This window comes from Rhinatrema bivittatum, chromosome 6 (genome assembly GCF_901001135.1).
Source record: "Rhinatrema bivittatum chromosome 6, aRhiBiv1.1, whole genome shotgun sequence".
In the NCBI taxonomy this organism is placed as follows: Eukaryota; Metazoa; Chordata; class Amphibia; order Gymnophiona; family Rhinatrematidae; genus Rhinatrema; species Rhinatrema bivittatum.
The window spans coordinates 326,906,150-326,923,491 of NC_042620.1; the positions used below are offsets into that span (position 1 = coordinate 326,906,150).

Sequence of the window (17,342 nt, forward strand, 5' to 3'; positions counted from 1 at the left end):
ATTAGAGCCCAGAGGGCAGCATCACTCCAGGCTGCTATCGCATTATATATATATCCTGAGGTAAATAATACCCTGAGGTAAATAATAATAATCATTATAAAAAAAAAAACCCAACACAACACAAAGTAGCTTGGGACAATACCTTGGTTCAGTTTACGTTAGGAAAACTAAGGAGCGCAAACTTTGCGCGCAGCCTTAATCGCACCCCTCCTTCAAACCCGGGCACCGCATCCTCGTGCGATCGCGCTGCCCTGCGGAGGACACAAAGGCGAACAGGCTTGATTAGATGACTGAGAAGAGAGGAATTCAAGCACCATCCGAGAAAGAGAAATGTTCTCAAAAAGTACTAGATTCTGTTAGACTTGTTTTTCCCAACCCAAGAAAAAGCCCTAATCCATATAATCCACTGGCACAGTACAGAGGCGCAAGGAAACGAACAGACCGCCCCCCAAAACTATAGGCTCTTGCACACCAGAGGCGGCTGCACAGCGGAATCCCCCCCCCCCCGGCCCATGGGAAACGTCCGCTACAGTTACTGGAGGAGAGGATCCGGGTTCGAATTAAGCTCCTGCGCTTTCCCGCGGCCGGAGGGAGGTTCGATCCCGTCTCTGCTCTCTGCATTCAGACTTACGTTTGGATTCTGCCTCCTGGAGCTGCTCTGACGGCTCCCAACCCTCATGCACACGCTCGCCAAACTCTAATAAAAGTCAGCCCGGCAGAGAGATCCCCCCCCCCCTCCCCTTCTGCGAGGGGGGAGGCCTGGAGCAAACGTTTGGGAAGCCGCCCAAGTGCTAGGAAGGGCGGCTAATTCCTGCCAGGACTCCCCCTCCGCGGGGCTGGGCTCAGCCAAGGCGGGGGAGGGGGAGGCAAAGATTCCGCCAGAAAGCGAGAATCGCCTTCTTTCCTCGGAAATTAATCGGCAGAAATTACCTTTTCCCCCAATAACAAACGCCTGCTAAACTTTGCTTCCTATACGGTGAATGGCATCTGGAAGATTCATCCAAGGCCCCCGCTTCTGGAAGCTGAGACTCAAACAAATGTAAATGCAATGCAAAAGGGATTTGTTTGTTTTCCCCGTTGATACAAAATTATTTTTCAGCAATGAGTTTTCATAGGAAAAAGTTAAAAAAAAATGCAGGTGCTTTTCTACCGCTTGGACAAGCCTGCAGGACCAAAAGAAACCCAGAAACATGAGGGCAGTAAGAGGGCCTGAGGGGGCGATCGCGCTTGCCCATCCCTGCCTCACAGATCCTCGCAGCCCAATATTCAAAGCCATTTCGCTAGATAAACCACAATTTAGCCTGCTAAATAGCCCCGGTACCTACCCGCTTAACCCCCAACAGGGCAGATCATTTTTCTGGCTAAAAGCCGAAGGGGCAGTTTGGGGAGGGTTAAGCCAGGCGAATAACTTCTCCGGCTAACTTGGACTTAGCTGAACAACTTCCTCAGCCATCTCCAGGCGGTGCCTGGGAGCAGGTTCATGGGGCTGGTGCTTTAAACGTATCCAGCCCAGTGCCCCCCTGCACTCGGAGGCCAAAAGCAGCCTTTGACTGTACCTGTGCAGGTGGGGGGCGGGCAGGTTAAACCTCTGTGGGATCGCTGGCTCTGTACAGTAAGAGGAGGCAGGGGTGGGATCAGGTTTGTTTGTCAGTGTGCAAATCCAGGCAGAATTCCCACAGAAGAAGAAAAGTGTTAGGATAGGATAGCGCAGCAGCCGGGGAGAGTCTGGACACGTACGCCAACAGCTGGGAAGCGGAGGCTGGCAGCAGCACTGACTCCTGACAGATGTGCTGAGTACAGCCATAAAGTCCTGCTCTTACTGCCTGTGCTGTGATGTTTGCCTGTTTGGGGGGGAAAAAACCCCTCTAGCGCTGCTGACTCATAAGTCCAGCAATAAAATTTAAAAGGCTATGGTGGGGGCTTTCTTTCCTGGCCTCCTGGCACTTGGTGGATCTTTAACCTTTCTTCTGCTGAGCTTAGCAAGGGTAGGGGGTAGATTGTTTGCCCCCCCCCCGGGTCCAATTTACCAAGAAGCAGGATAGGCCATGCCTATGGGCAGCCGCCCTGCTGTGTGAAGCAGCTGGGGCTATAAATCCACTGCTGAACGCCCCTCGAGAGGCACAAGAAGAGTCCTTGTTAGGCGCATGCCAAACCACCTGGAGGACAGCTTTGAATTAAAAGCTTTTTTTTTTTTTTGCTTCCTGAGATTGTCTAGTGCTACAGTATCATTCAGCACTATGCCTCCTTAGGAAGGGATCTGGGCCTGGCTGACTTTTCAGTAAGAAGGAGGAGGGAAGGAGTGGTGGAAAAATTAGAGAGACAAAGTTCCGCCAAACTTTATTAATTCATAAAACAAAAGATACCAAAACACAAAATCATTAAACATTTTTAATACAACTTGTCAGTATAAAACTTGATTAAAATCAATATAATCAAGAAAGTGGGAACCGGTTCACAAACGCTATTAAAACAAATATCAAAAAATAAGCCCCAGCATAGCCATTATCATGATCTCTCTCTTCTCAAAGGCTAAAAATTCTTGTAAAAACCTAGGGGACCTAGAGAAGTGTGAAATGCAAGGGAGCTGCTTCACTGTACAGCCTTTATTTCTTCAGGCAAGCAACTCAGTAAATTAGCATCATTCCATTGGCTTGTTCACTTAATAAGTCATCATGGACGATCAACTAAACTTAAAGAGATTCGTCAATAGCACTGCTAAGGAGGGCTTTTTTAAATTACAAGTCCTTAAACAACTCAGACCACTACTGCACTTCCAAGACTACCGATCAGTACTCCAAGCAATCATTTTCGCTAAAATCGATTATTGCAATTCGTTGCTAATCGGCATTCCAGCTAACACCCTTAAACCCCTTCAAATGCTACAGAACGCCGCAGCCAGGATACTGACTAAGACTAACAGGAGAGATCATATCACCCCCATTTTGAGGGACCTACATTGGCTCCCAATAAAGTACAGAATCTTATTCAAAACTCTATCAATCATTCACAAAACCCTTCACAAGGGCATTCCTCTTGAACTCAACGTTCCATTTCAATTTCATCTTCCAACGAGACCAACAAGAACAGCTTACAAAAACACTCTCCGAACAACACACGTCAAAACTTCGCTAAGCAAACGCACACTGTCTTCCGCAGGACCATCAATTTGGAACTCCCTATCTTCTTCTCTCCGGACAGAACATTGCCCAATCAACTTCAAAAAGAGACTAAAAACCTGGCTATTCGAACAAGCGTTCCTATCATGACAATAAAATACATCAACACCTACTCACTAGTAAATAGTCTACCTAAAGACCCTCAAACCAAGCTTAAAATATAAAATATTACTACAAGATAATTTTCATTCTCCATCCTCCATTATGCACTAAGTTATTATACCCATTTTAATTTACCCATGTACAAAGTTATTTTACCCATGTAATCTGTTTCCAAGTTTAACACCCTGTTCTATGTAACTTGCATTACTCATGCTTGTCGTTTTCAGTTACAATGTAAACCGAGATGATATGCAAATTCTGCATGAATCCCGGTATATAAAAATGTTAAATAAATAAATAAATAACAAATAAATATATATATAAACCAAAAATCTGTATACACATAAATCAAATACCCCACTTATAGAGGTAGTACAAAGATAGTTCCCTCTAAGCATTACAACAAACATATCAAAGCTATAGCATATATCCCTGTAAAGAAGAAAATAAAAATAAATGGAACAGCTTCGGTCCCAACTCACCATTCACAAATCTTCCAAAAAAAAAAAGAAGAGGTGACAGGAATAATAGCGCCTACAAACACTTTGGAACTGCATCTTCTGTAATATCTGAGTCAGGATTTAAGATACTTAGACATGTCTGATAAAAAAAAAAAGTGTACTAAATACAAACCGAAAAAAGAAACACTAAAATATACCTCTCTCTTCTTATATTGTTATATAGGTATATAATAATATAAGAACACAAGGATTGCCATACTGGGTCAGATGAGGGACAATAAAACCCAGAATCCTATTTCCAGCAATGACCAATCAAGTTCACAAGTACCTGGCAAGATCCCATGCTGCTGTCACTCAGTGATAAGTAGTGGCTATTTCCCAAGTCTGTTTGGTTAATAACAGTTTATGGACTTCTCCAGGATCTTGTCCAAAACTTTCTTAAAACCAGCTACACTAGCTGCCTTTACCACATCCTCCAGCAATGAATTCCAGAGCTTAATTGTGTGTTGAGTGAAAAAGAATTTTCTCCGATTTGTTTTGAATGTGCTACTTACTGATATCATATGGTTTTGGTACAGTATTTTTTGGAAGAGTAAATAACTGATTTATATTTACCTATTCTATTCCACTCATGATTTTATAGACCGCCATCATATCCTGCCTCAACCATCTCTTCTCCTAGCTGAACAGCTCTAATCTCTTCCTCACAGGAGCGCCGTTCCATCCTCTTTATTATTTTGGTCGCCCTTCTCTGTAGCTTTTCCAATGCAACTGTATCTTTTTTGAGATGCTGTGACCAGAATTATACACAGTACTCCAGCTGCAGCCTCACCATGGAGCAATTCAGAGGTATTATGATATTCTCTTTTATTTTCCATTCCTTTCCTAATAATTCCCAAATTCTGTTTGCTTTTTTTGATTGCTGCCACAAACTGAGCCAAAGATTTCAATGTATTGTTCACGATGACACCAGGATCCTTTTCCTGGGTGGTAACTCCTATGGAACTTATTGTAACTACAGTGTGGGTTACTATATGCATCACTTTGCAATTGTCCACATTAAATGTGATCTGCCATTTGGATGACCAGTTTTCCAGTCGTGCAGGGTTCTCCTGCAATTTCTCACAATCCGCTTGTGATTTCTCAGAATAATTTCGTGTCATCTGCAGATTTGAAAACCTCATTCATCGTTCCTATTTTCCAGATCGTTTATAAATGTATTAAAAAGCACCGGCCCCAGTACAGATCCCTGAGGCACTCCACTGTTTACCCTTCTCCACTGAGTAGACCATTTAATCCTACTCTGCTTAATGTCTTTTAACCAAAATACAAAACAGAAAAATAAAAACACTTTAACACAATATATCAGTATAAAATGTAATTAAAATAAATATACCATGTGCGTATGAAATAAGGAAGAGTGAACCAGTTCACAAAATATTAAAAAAATTTTTTAAAAATAAATCCCACAGGGAAAACATTCTTGCTGTAAAACTTAGGAGATCTGGAATTTTGCTGTGAAGCTTTTCAAAAGTAGAAAACCAGCAAAGATAGAGGATGCTAAATGTGTTATCTAGTGGTTCTCACATCCAGTCCTTGAAGCCCCTCCACAGATCTGGTTTTCAGGGTAACCAGAACATGTAAACTGGCTTGGATCTTACACCAAATGCATGCAATATATTTCATGACTATTCATTGCAGGGAGCTGGAAACCCAGATCTGTTAAGGGTTGTCGAGGACTGCATTTTACATTGTGTGAACCACTGTGGGCTAAGGTATGATGCAGCATATAAATATTAATAAAAGATAAAGTCTGCAATCTACAATAGGACATCGCCTCCTAACCTGTGACTTTTCATGTTTCTCAGAAGTCTCTCATGCCTTCTGAAAATCCAAATACACTCTTATCCACCAGCTCATCATTGTTATGGCTCTGGTTCAGGCAGAGCGTGGGAAACACCACCCTTGGAGTGGCGCAGGACGGCATGACAAAGCTGAAGCAAGGCCTGGACAGGCTGGTAAGGCTGGAGTGAAGCTCGGACAGGAGAAGCATGCAGGTAAGACTGGAACTGAGGCTTGGACAGGAACAGCGTGCAGGTAAGACTGGAACTGAGGCTTGGACAGGAACAGCGTGCAGGTAAGACTGGAACTGAGGCTTGGACAGGAACAGCGTGCAGGTAAGGATGGAGCTGAGGCTTGGACAGGAACAGCGTGCAGGTAAGGATGGAGCTGAGGCTTGGACAGGAGCAGCGTGCAGGTAAGGATGGAACTGAGGCTTGGACAGGAGCAGCATGCAGGTAAGGATGGAACTGAGGCTTGGACAGGAACAGCGTGCAGGTAAGGATGGAACTGAGGCTCGGACAGGAACAGCGTGCGGGTAAGACTGGAACTGAGGCTCGGACAGGAGCAGCGTGCAGGTAAGGATGGAACTGAGGCTCGGACAGGAACAGCGTGCAGGTAAGGATGGAACTGAGGCTTGGACAGGAGCAGCGTGCAGGTAAGGATGGAACTGAGGCTTGGACAGGAACAGCGTGCGGGTAAGACTGGAACTGAGGCTGGGACAGGAGCAGCGTGCGGGTAAGACTGGAACTGAGGCTTGGACAGGAGCAGCGTGCGGGTAAGGCTGGAACTGAGGCTTGGACAGGAGCAGCGTGCGGGTAAGGCTGGAACTGAGGCTTGGACAGGAGCAGCGTGCGGGTAAGACTGGAACTGAGGCTGGGACAGGAGCAGCGTGCGGGTAAGACTGGAACTGAGGCTGGGACAGGAGCAGCGTGCGGGTAAGACTGGAACTGAGGCTTGGACAGGAGCAGCGTGCGGGTAAGGCTGGAACTGAGGCTGGGACAGGAGCAGCGTGCGGGTAAGGCCTGGAACTGAGGCTTGGACAGGAGCAGCGTGCGGGTAAGGCTGGAACTGAGGCTTGGACAGGAGCAGCGTGCGGGTAAGGCTGGAACTGAGGCTGGGACAGGAGCAGCGTGCGGGTAAGGCTGGAACTGAGGCTGGGACAGGAGCAGCGTGCGGGTAAGACTGGAACTGAGGCTTGGACAGGAGCAGCGTGCGGGTAAGACTGGACCTGAGGCTTGGACAGGAGCAGCGTGCGGGTAAGACTGGACCTGAGGCTTGGACAGGAACAGCGTGCGGGTAAGACTGGAACTGAGGCTGGGACAGGAGCAGCGTGCGGGTAAGGCTGGAACTGAGGCCGGGACAGGAGCAGCGTGCGGGTAAGGCTGGACCTGAGGCTTGGACAGGAGCAGCGTGCGGGTAAGACTGGACCTGAGGCTTGGACAGGAGCAGCGTGCGGGTAAGACTGGAACTGAGGCTGGGACAGGAGCAGCGTGCGGGTAAGGCTGGAACAGGAGCAGCGTGCGGGTAAGGCTGGAACTGAGGCTGGGACAGGAGCAGCGTGCGGGTAAGGCTGGAACTGAGGCTCAGACAGGAGCAGCGTGCGGGTGAGGCTGGAACTGAGGCTGGGACAGGAGCAGCGTGCGGGTAAGGCTGGAACTGAGGCTGGGACAGGAGCAGCGTGCGGGTAAGGCTGGAACTGAGGCTGGGACAGGAGCAGCGTGCGGGTAAGGCTGGAACTGAGGCTGGGACAGGAGCAGCGTGCGGGTAAGGCTGGAACTGAGGCTGGGACAGGAACAGCGTGCGGGTAAGGCTGGAACTGAGGCTTGGACAGGAGCAGCGTGCGGGTAAGGCTGGAACTGAGGCTGGGACAGGAGCAGCGTGCGGGTAAGGCTGGAACTGAGGCTTGGACAGGAGCAGCGTGCGGGTAAGGCTGGAACTGAGGCTGGGACAGGAGCAGCGTGCGGGTAAGGCTGGAACTGAGGCTGGGACAGGAGCAGCGTGCGGGTAAGGCTGGAACTGAGGCTGGGACAGGAGCAGCGTGCGGGTAAGGCTGGAACTGAGGCTTGGACAGGAGCAGCGTGCGGGTAAGACTGGACCTGAGGCTTGGACAGGAGCAGCGTGCGGGTAAGACTGGAACTGAGGCTGGGACAGGAGCAGCGTGCGGGTAAGACTGGAACTGAGGCTGGGACAGGAGCAGCGTGCGGGTAAGGCTGGAACTGAGGCTGGGACAGGAGCAGCGTGCGGGTAAGGCTGGAACTGAGGCTGGGACAGGAGCAGCGTGCGGGTAAGGCTGGAACTGAGGCTGGGACAGGAGCAGCGTGCGGGTAAGGCTGGAACTGAGGCTGGGACAGGAGCAGCGTGCGGGTAAGGCTGGAACTGAGGCTGGGACAGGAGCAGCGTGCGGGTAAGGCTGGAACTGAGGCTGGGACAGGAGCAGCGTGCGGGTAAGGCTGGAACTGAGGCTTGGACAGGAGCAGCGTGCGGGTAAGACTGGAACTGAGGCTGGGACAGGAGCAGCGTGCGGGTAAGGATGGAGCTGAGGCTTAGACAGGAACAGACTAAGACAGGACAGGACAGGACGAGACAAGGACAAGACAGTACATGGAACACATAGGCCAGAAGGCAGTGACACAGGAAGGCCCCAAGGGGAAAGAGAAGGAGAGGTCTAGATAGGCCACAGAGCAAGGCAAGGAGACAAGAAGACCCAAAGGGCACAAGGCAAGGATCAGAAGGCCCAGAGACCACGAGGCGAGGCACAGCAAGACTAAGGTCAGAAGACCTGAAGGCCATGAGGCAACACAAGGATAGGCCTGAGTAGGCCATAAGTGTTAGGATTTCGCCTGATAGCCAGCCTTATCCTACCTTCATGTTGCCTCCGCACCAGCAGAGTCCCTCAGTATGCCTCTTCAGTAGTCTTGCCCAGCTCCTCCTCCTCACTGCCCCAACACTGTGTAAACCTGCCCTGTCATTCTGACCTTGTCTTCCTATGGTGCCACTTCTGGCTTTGTGACCCGACCCTTGTTCTCACCTTGTGGCCTCGGGCCTATCCTGCCTTATTTCCTGTCTTGAGGCCGTTTGACCTATTCTCTCTTGTACCCTGTCTTCAGGACTTGCTACTCTAAGCCTTGCTGCCTTCAGGCTTCTGTGTTCCTTGTTCAGTGTTTCCTGTAAGTCCTGCCCTAGTCTGCCTTGTTGCTCTTGTCCTGTCTAGTTCCAAGTCCTGCTTAGTATCCAGCCTTGTCTTATCCAAGCCCTGCCTGTGTGGACTCACCACCACCACCACCATGTACTGCCGCTGCCGCACAGGCCTACTGGACCCCCAGACCCCAAGGGCTCCACGTGTGGTGGGGAGGGCGCTGGCTCGGCGGAAGACCCGCCCCTGTCTTGCTCAGTCCTGCTTTGCAGTCCCATGCTGCTCTCCAGGTGGGTGTCCCGGGCTCTGAATGAGAAGACCAACGCCCAGCTGCGAGAGTGGGTACGAGACCCTCAGCCCTGCCGGGGAGTCCAAGCCAGATTTTTTTGCTGCCATTCGGGCCGATTCAGTGAAGTCCGCGGGAGAGCGGGCGCACAGGCCATTCTCCTGTGCGCGCGATTCAGTATGCTAATTAGGCCCGGCAGTAAAACCAGGTAAAAGGAGGCGCTAGGGACACTAGCGCGTCCCTAGCGCCTCCTTTAAGCCCAGAGCGGCAGCTGTCAGCGGGTTTGACAGCCGACGCTCAATTTTGCCGGCGTCGGTTCTCGAGCCCGCTGACAGCCACAGGCTCGGAAACCGGACGCCGGCAAAATTGAGCGTCCGGTTTTCGACCCGACAGCCGACTTCAAATTTTATTTTATTTTTTTTTTACTTTTGGAAAGTTTCGGGACCTCTGACTTAATATTGCCATGATATTAAGTCGGAAGGTGCACAGAAAAGCAGTTTTTACTGCTTTTCTGTGCACTTTCCTGGTGCCCGAAGAAATTAGCGCCTACCTTTGGGCAGGTGCTAATTTCGGAAAGCAAAATGTGCGGCTTAACTGCACATTTTGTTTTCTGAATCGTGCGGGAATACCTAATAGGGCCATCAACATACCTTTGTATTTGTCTAATCAGTTAGTCCTGGTCTCTTTCCCTCACACACACACGCACTCACACATTCCCTCCCCCCCCCTATTCAAGCCCTCAATTGCTCCCCCCCCCCGCTCCAATTCTTATACACACAAATCAACCCACTCAGGCCCTAATTCACACCCACACCATCAAGCTCCCATCCCCCCCACCATCAAGCTCCCATCCGCACCCATCCCCCCCACCATCAAGCTCCCATCCGCACCCATCCCCCCCCACCATCAGGCTCCCATCCCCACCCATCATCAAGCTCCCATCCCCACACCATCAAGCTCCCATCCCCACCCATCCCCCACACCATCAAGCTCCCATCCGCACCCATCCCCCCCACCATCAGTCTCCCATCCCCCCCCACCATCAAGCTCCCATCCCCACCCATCCCCCCACACCATCAAGCTCCCATCCGCACCCATCCCCCACACCATCAAGCTCCCATCCGCACCCATCCCCCCCACCATCAGTCTCCCATCCCCCCCCCACCATCAAGCTCCCATCCCCACCCATCCCCCACACCATCAAGCTCCCATCCGCACCCATCCCCCACACCATCAAGCTCCCATCCGCACCCATCCCCCCCACCATCAGTCTCCCATCCCCCCCCACCATCAAGCTCCCATCCGCACCCATCCCCCACACCATCAAGCTCCCATCCGCACCCATCCCCCCCACCATCAGTCTCCCATCCCCCCCCACCATCAAGCTCCCATCCCCACCCATCCCCCACACCATCAAGCTCCCATCCGCACCCATCCCCCACACCATCAAGCTCCCATCCGCACCCATCCCCCCCACCATCAGTCTCCCATCCCCCCCCACCATCAAGCTCCCATCCCCACCCATCCCCCACACCATCAAGCTCCCATCCGCACCCATCCCCCACACCATCAAGCTCCCATCCGCACCCATCCCCCACACCATCAAGCCATCCTCTTCACCCTCGCAGGGATGGGATCCTGCAACAGGCTTCTTCAGGTGTGAAACAACCCTGGTTGGGCAGATCTGAGCCCAAAGAGAGTGGGCCATGGCCCACCTGTGGCTACACCACATGTTCTAAGACTCTAAAGACAGACCTTGCATCCAAAAACATCACAACCTGCTCTTATCCTAAGTCTTTTGAAATTCACAGAATCCCTGAAAGCCCTAACTTGCCAGGTTAAAGCCCTGGAAACCTCAGCCTGTCGGACCAATGTTTCTGCTCCTAGTTACCAGGCTAATTTACATTGCATAGATTATGTTCCAAGTTTTAAAATTCTTACTTGAAAAGGAATTTCCTGTTGAATGAATGTAGCACAGAGAACCAGGGCAAACAGAAGCACCACAAATCCCAGTTTGCCTGCCTTTTTGATAACTTAAACTGCACAGTTATTTCCACCACAGCATGTTCAAAATATGAAAATCCTTACCTGGGAAAGTAAAATCTTCTTGCAATTCCTGTATAAGATCCCTGAGGCAAGTGAAAGCACTGCTTAATCCAGCTCCGTCCCCGGCGGTGGAAGCCGTGAGGCAAACCCAGCTAATTAATTCCTGCCTCTAGGACCCAGAAAACCACACGTGGTTCCAGCAACTTGCTAATGAGCTCAGCGCTGACAGCCATGAAAGAAACGTGCAAACCCTTCTGCCTGCCATTTCAGAATCCAGCTCTCTTCCTGTTCCACGGAGTCTGTGCCAGCTTGCAGCTCTGCCTCCAGGTACCTTCAGCACTTCTTGTCAGCCAGCAAGTGAAGTGAAAATGCTCTTAAAACCTCTTCTTCAAGAGAAACCTGATCCTGCAGCCACGTCCCACTTCAGCACCTGCAGGACTCCAGTCCAGATGATCCACCCCAGGAGGAACAGTCCAATTCCAACAAGTGCATTCTTTTCCAGGAAGAACCTGCAGCCATAGCTTTGTCCCAGTGAGAACCTGCCTTGTCTAGCCCTCTACCAACCTTGAGGGACTCCAGTCCAGCTGTGCCACTCCGAAAGGAGCCCCAGACTACCATGCCACTCTCCACACAGCATGGGCCATGGTCCACTCAGTGGATCCTGAGCCAGATGTCTCATGCTCCATGCACCACATAGGGATTTCACTCTCCATGTTTCCTGCGCCGGTGGTAGTTTCTCAAGGATCCTGAGCCGGAGGTCTTAGGCTTCAGTCACCCTGTGCTAATGATCCTGCCGTTTGGACAGTCTGACTCAGCAGTGCTCCTGCCTGTGCACCCTGACCTCCCAGAAGGAGGCGCCTTTCCACAATCTGCCTGCCTAGCAGAGGACAGACTGCCCAGAAGGGGGCACTCTGTCACAGCCTGTATGCCCAGAAAGGGGCAATATTCCTGTTAGGATGTGCCCAGAAGTGGGTGACTCACCTCATACTATTCCAGAGGTCCAGTCTTCCAGCCGTGTTAAGCCTTGCCTTGTTTACCCAGCCAAGTCTCACCTTGTTTACCTGACCATAGCCTCCATGAAAATTGGGACCCTGGTGGAAGAGGTCTTAAAAGGGGTAGGGTTAGGATTTTGCTTGCTATGCAGCCTTATCCTAACTGCATGTCACCTCCCCACCAGCAGAGGCCCTCAGTGAGCCTTGTCACTGGTCTTGCAAAGCTCCTCCTCACTGCCCTTGCCACGCCCAAGCTCCAGCCCTATGTAAACCTGCCCGCCGTTATTAACTTGTCTTCTTATGGTGTCACTTCTCATTCTGTGATCTGACCCTTGTTCTTGGCTTGTGGCCCTCGGGCCTATCCTTCCTTCCTTGCGGCTCTCGAGCCTATCCTGCCTTGCTTCCTGTCTTGAGGCTGTTTGGCCTATTCTCTCTTGTATCCTGCCTTGAGGCCTATTCTTCCTGTTCTATGCCTTGCTGCCTTCGTGCTTCCTTGTTCAGTGTTTCAGTTGTCTAAGTCCGGCCTAGTCTACCTTGTCTGTTCCAGTATCCAGTCCTGCCTGTACCAGAGTTTTGGCCTTGCTTTGTTTCACCCTTGTCTACTGCTTAATATCCAGCCTTGCCTTGTCCTGCCTGCCTTTGTCCAAGCTTTGCCTGTGTGGACTCACCACTATGATGTACTGCTGGCGCAGAGACCTATTGGCCCCCAGAATCCAAGGACTATGGGAGGTGGCTGGCTATGCGGGCCTTGTCTTGCTTGGAGATCTGCCTTGCAGTCCCGTGCCACTCCCCAGGTGAGTTTCCCAGATTCAGGGGCCCTTAACAGCAAGGCATCGGTGACTTGGGCAATGAACCAAAGGCAACTCAATGCCAAAGCATCTAAGGTTTGGTAAGGCAGGGTTCTGGAGGGCTGGAGTCTGGGTGTGGAGCAGTTAGGAAGAAGGAGCTTGGCCAGCCTGGACAGTTTGCTCATTGAGGTCCCCTGGTGGAGGGCTGAGTCATGAGACCAGGGATGAGATGGTGAGGACAGTTTGGAGCGGGGCTCACTGGAGGCTTCTGCCGATAGGGATGTATCCTAGCCAGGGTCCTGTGAGGCTGCATAGCACCTGAAATCATAACAACCACTATTCACATGTTTATTAACTCTTTAAAAAAAAAAGTAGCAGATTGGTGAGGCAAGACTTGCCTTGGGTAAATCCATGCTGGCTCTGTCCCATTAAACCATGTCTTTCTATATGTTTTGTGATTTTGTTCTTTAGAATGGTTTCTATGATTTTTCCCGGTACTGAAGTCAAACTCACTGGTCCATAGTGTCCTGGATCACCCCTGGAGCCCTTTTAAAAATTGAGGTTACATTGGCCACCCTCCAGTCTCTGGATGATTTAAATGATATCTTAAATGATCTGAAAAGAAATGCCAAAACAAAAGATATACAAACAAGTAACTTCTAGCAGAGTGCAAATAACAGCAAACAATCTGTGAGAACCAGGAGGTTTGCATCATTACCCCAGGATACCATTATGTCACTTTAAATCTAGAAAGGATTTTAAGGTGCTCCATTCCTCCTTCCCATCTCTCATACACACATGCATGTGTGTATGAGAGAGCAAATGTGTTACGGAGACCAGTGTTGGGGGGAGATAGGGACCCAGAGTTTTTGAGGAATGGCATGGGGCACAGAGAGTGGCAGGGGGCATGGGGATAGAGTATGTATATGGGGGGAGAACAGAGAGCATGTGTATATGTGTGGGGAGGGAGGGAGAGAGAGGAGAAAGATTGTGTGCCCCCATCCTGCTTCTGCTAATTAATCCACGACAATCTCAGCATGACTGGAAATCAAACGTTCCCAGGTATGGAGAGGAGGTTCCTTAAATCCTTAATTATTGAGGGTTATTTGATGTGTCTGGAGGCGGTCCAGAGAAGGGCAACCAAAAAGGTGGAGGGTCTTCATCGAATGACTTATGAGGAGAGATTGAAGAACCTAAATATGTACACCCTGGAGGAAAGGAGGAGCAGAGGTGATATGATACAGACTTTCAGATACTTGAAAGGTTTTAATGATCCAAAGACAACGACAAACCTTTTCCGCCCGAAAAATCAACAGCACCAGGGGTCACGATTTGAAGCTCCAGGGGGGAAGACTCAGAACCAATGTCAGGAAGTATTTCTTCACGGAGAGGGTGGTGGATGCCTGGAATGCCCTTCCGGAGGAAGTGGTGAAGACCAGAACTGTGAAGAACTTCAAAGGGGCGTGGGATAAACACTGTGGATCCATAAAGTCTAGAGGATGTGAATGAAGAGTGGGTGGCTCGCGGGAATGACGGCTACTGCCTGGAGATAATACCCTTATTCAATAAACATACACACGGTTAATGCAACTCCAACATTGCTCCATGCTTCAACGGCAAGAGGAAATGTGGGGAAAAAAGGATTTGCATCCACAAAAAAGCAGGGAGTAGCTTGCTTGTTATGGTGGTTACTACCCCAAACCAAATAAGCCTGATACTTCACTTTCAATGCATATCCAGCATAGCTCTCTGCTTCAATGGCAGGGGAGAAAGACTGATACTTCACGCATATCCAGCATAGCTCTCTGCTTCAATGGCAGGGGGAATGAAGAAAAGTGGATCTATATACAGACAACAAGAGGCCGCCAATGAAGAGTGGGTGACTCGCCAGAATGATGGCTATTGACACAATACCCTTATTAAATAAACATACACATGCTTACTGTGACTCCTACATCGCTCTAAGCTTCAACAGCAAGAGGTAATGGAAAAAAGGATTTGCACTCACAAAGAGGGGAGTAGCTGGCTTGTTACGGCGGTTACTACCCCAAACCAAATATGCCTGATACTTCACTTTCAATGCATATACAGCATAGCTCTCTGCTTCAATGACAGGGGAGAAGAATAACTGATACTTCACACATCCAGCAGAGCTCTCTGCTACAACAGCAAGGGAGAAGAAAAAGGGTTCGCACTCAAAACGCGGGGAGTAGCTGGCTTGTTACGGCGGTTACTACCCCAAACCAAATGTGCCTGATACTTCACTTTCCATGCATATCCAGCATGGTTCTCTGCTGCATCGGCATGGGAGAAAGACTGATACATCACGCATTTCCAGCATAGCTCTCTGCTTCAACGGCAGGGGAAAAAAAATTAACAAACAAACAAACAACAAACAACGGCAGGGGGAAAAATAAAACAAAAACAAAAAAACTGATGCTTCACGCATATCCTGCATAGCTTCAACAACAGGGGTGAAGAAAAAAAGGATTCGCAATCACAAAGCGAGGAGTAGCTGGCTTGTTACGGCGGTTACTACCCCAAACCAAATGTGCCTGATACTTCACTTTCAATGCATATCCAGCATGGCTCTCTGCTTCTACAGCAGGGGAGAAGTAAAAAAAAAACAAAAAACCAACAAGAGCTGTACAACATAGTCTAGGTAAAACAAATAAGCATGGGTGTAGCTTGCTTATCGCGGCAGTTACTGCCCCTACTACCCCTAACTAATCAAGCTAGATATTTCACTTGCATGCAGCTCCATCACTGCTCTCTACATTAATGGTGGGGGTGGAAGGGGAATAGAACAAGGAGCTAAGAGTAACAGATAAGAATGAGAGAAAAAATGTGTGAGGCTTGCTGGGCAGACTGGATGGGCCATTCGGTCTTCTTCTGCCGTCATTTCTATGTTTCTATGTTTCTATAACAACCAACAAGGACTGAATAACATAGTCTGGGTAAACAAATAAGCATGGGTGTAGCTTGCCTATTGCGGCGGTTAATACCCCTTACTAATTAAGGGGGTCATTTTTCAAAATGCGGTAAGGCGTTTTCGCATGCGTTAAGGGCTTATCGCATGCGAAAAGCCCCGTTTTCGCATGCGATAGGCCTTTAACGCATGCGAAAACGTGTTTACTGCATGCGATCGCACCATCAAAAATGGGCAGAGAGTGGGCTGGGTTAGGCTCCCTGTGAAGAGTATCACACAGCCATAACGCAGATTTTTAGCTACACCTTTTTCAAATGCGTTAGGCGGTGTGATAGCGGCCGTGACCATGCGGAAAGGGTTTATCTCCATTTGCGATGTGTCCCGTACGGCTTATTTCAGAGGATTTGAAGGCTCCAGAGCCCCGGGGGGGAGGGGGAGAGAGAGCGAGAGAGCGAGCCTGGCCGTAATAGCATGTCCCATAGATAGGTATTTGTATCCCTAGGATAGGCCCACCTAGTAACACGAGGTGGGGATTAGGTAAGAGTGTAGGGGGTTAGAGGCCGCTTTCACATTCTACATGAGACCTACGAACAGAACAGTGGTCTCTTGTGACGATTAGCTGGCCTTCGGAGTGAGGAAACTCACTCCAAGATGAGATTTGGGCAAGGGTCTCTCAACCTAGCTTGATGTTACCCAGGTAAGTCCATCAAGCTAGGTTGAGAGATCCTTGCCCAAATCTCATCTTTGGGTGAGTTTCCTCACTCCGAAGGCCAGCTAATCGTCACAAGAGACCACTGTTCTGTTCGTAGGTCTCATGTAGAATGTGAAAGTGGCCCCTAACCCCCTACACTCATACCTAATCCCCACCTCGAGTTACTAGGTGGGCCTATCCTAGGGATACAAATACCTACCTCTGGGCCATGACATTATGGCCAGGCTCGCTCTCTCGCTCTCTCCCTCCCCCCCCCCCCTGGGATCATTGAAAAACGGGTCCCCCAGTGGTTGAATGCAGGACACCCCTTTTGCTATCGCATGCAGTACTTACCGCATTTTGATAAATCTAGGCCTAAGCTAGATATTTCACTTAGATGCAGCTCCAACACTGCTCTCTGCATTAATGGTGGGGGTGGAAGGGAAATAGAACCATAAAGTTACTAAGAGCCAAGAGAAACAGATAAGTATGAGAAAAAAAAAAGTGCAAAACTTGCTGGGCAGACTGGATGGGCCGTTTGGTCTTCTTCTGCAGTCGTTTCTATTTATATATGAGTTTAATTATTGGATTTTATTCTTTTTGTCAGCTGTTTTGAGATTTTTATTTTTTATTCATATGGTGTTACTATTATGATTGAGGTTTTATGGGGCATTGGTGATTCTGTTTTTCCAGTGTTGCGCTGCATACAGAGTCTGGCTTGTTGTTCCAAGTTCAGTTCTTTCTACAAGTTTCTAGTTATACTTTATGGTCTCTTTATTCTGCATAGGGTGAGGGCCTGTCTGGTTCCACCTGTGTGACTAAGGTGAGGTATTCTGTTAGCATGTGGTTTCTGAGTAAGGATCTATAGTAGCCTGACTTGTTCTGTTTTTGAAATA

The 17,342-nt window shown here is 49.4% G+C and overlaps 1 protein-coding gene across 6 annotated transcripts in view; it reads right to left on the minus strand.

Moving 5' to 3' along the window:
- The window catches only part of CAPN6 (calpain 6), a 160,458-nt gene that overhangs the window by 125,417 nt on the left and 17,699 nt on the right, over nucleotides 1–17,342 (minus strand). The window contains exons 1-2 of one of the 6 annotated variants that reach the window (XM_029607633.1): nucleotides 11,089–11,263; nucleotides 143–251 (exon numbers count right to left, since the gene is read on the minus strand). The exons of 1 other annotated variant lie outside the window; for it this stretch is intronic. Coding sequence is in view for 1 of the 5 variants with exons in the window: in XM_029607630.1 (XP_029463490.1) it covers nucleotides 12,028–12,032 (5 nt within the window). In the remaining 4 variants the exon portion in view is untranslated. 4 more of the 6 variants (XM_029607631.1, XM_029607632.1, XM_029607630.1 and 1 more) reach the window with 4 other exon arrangements.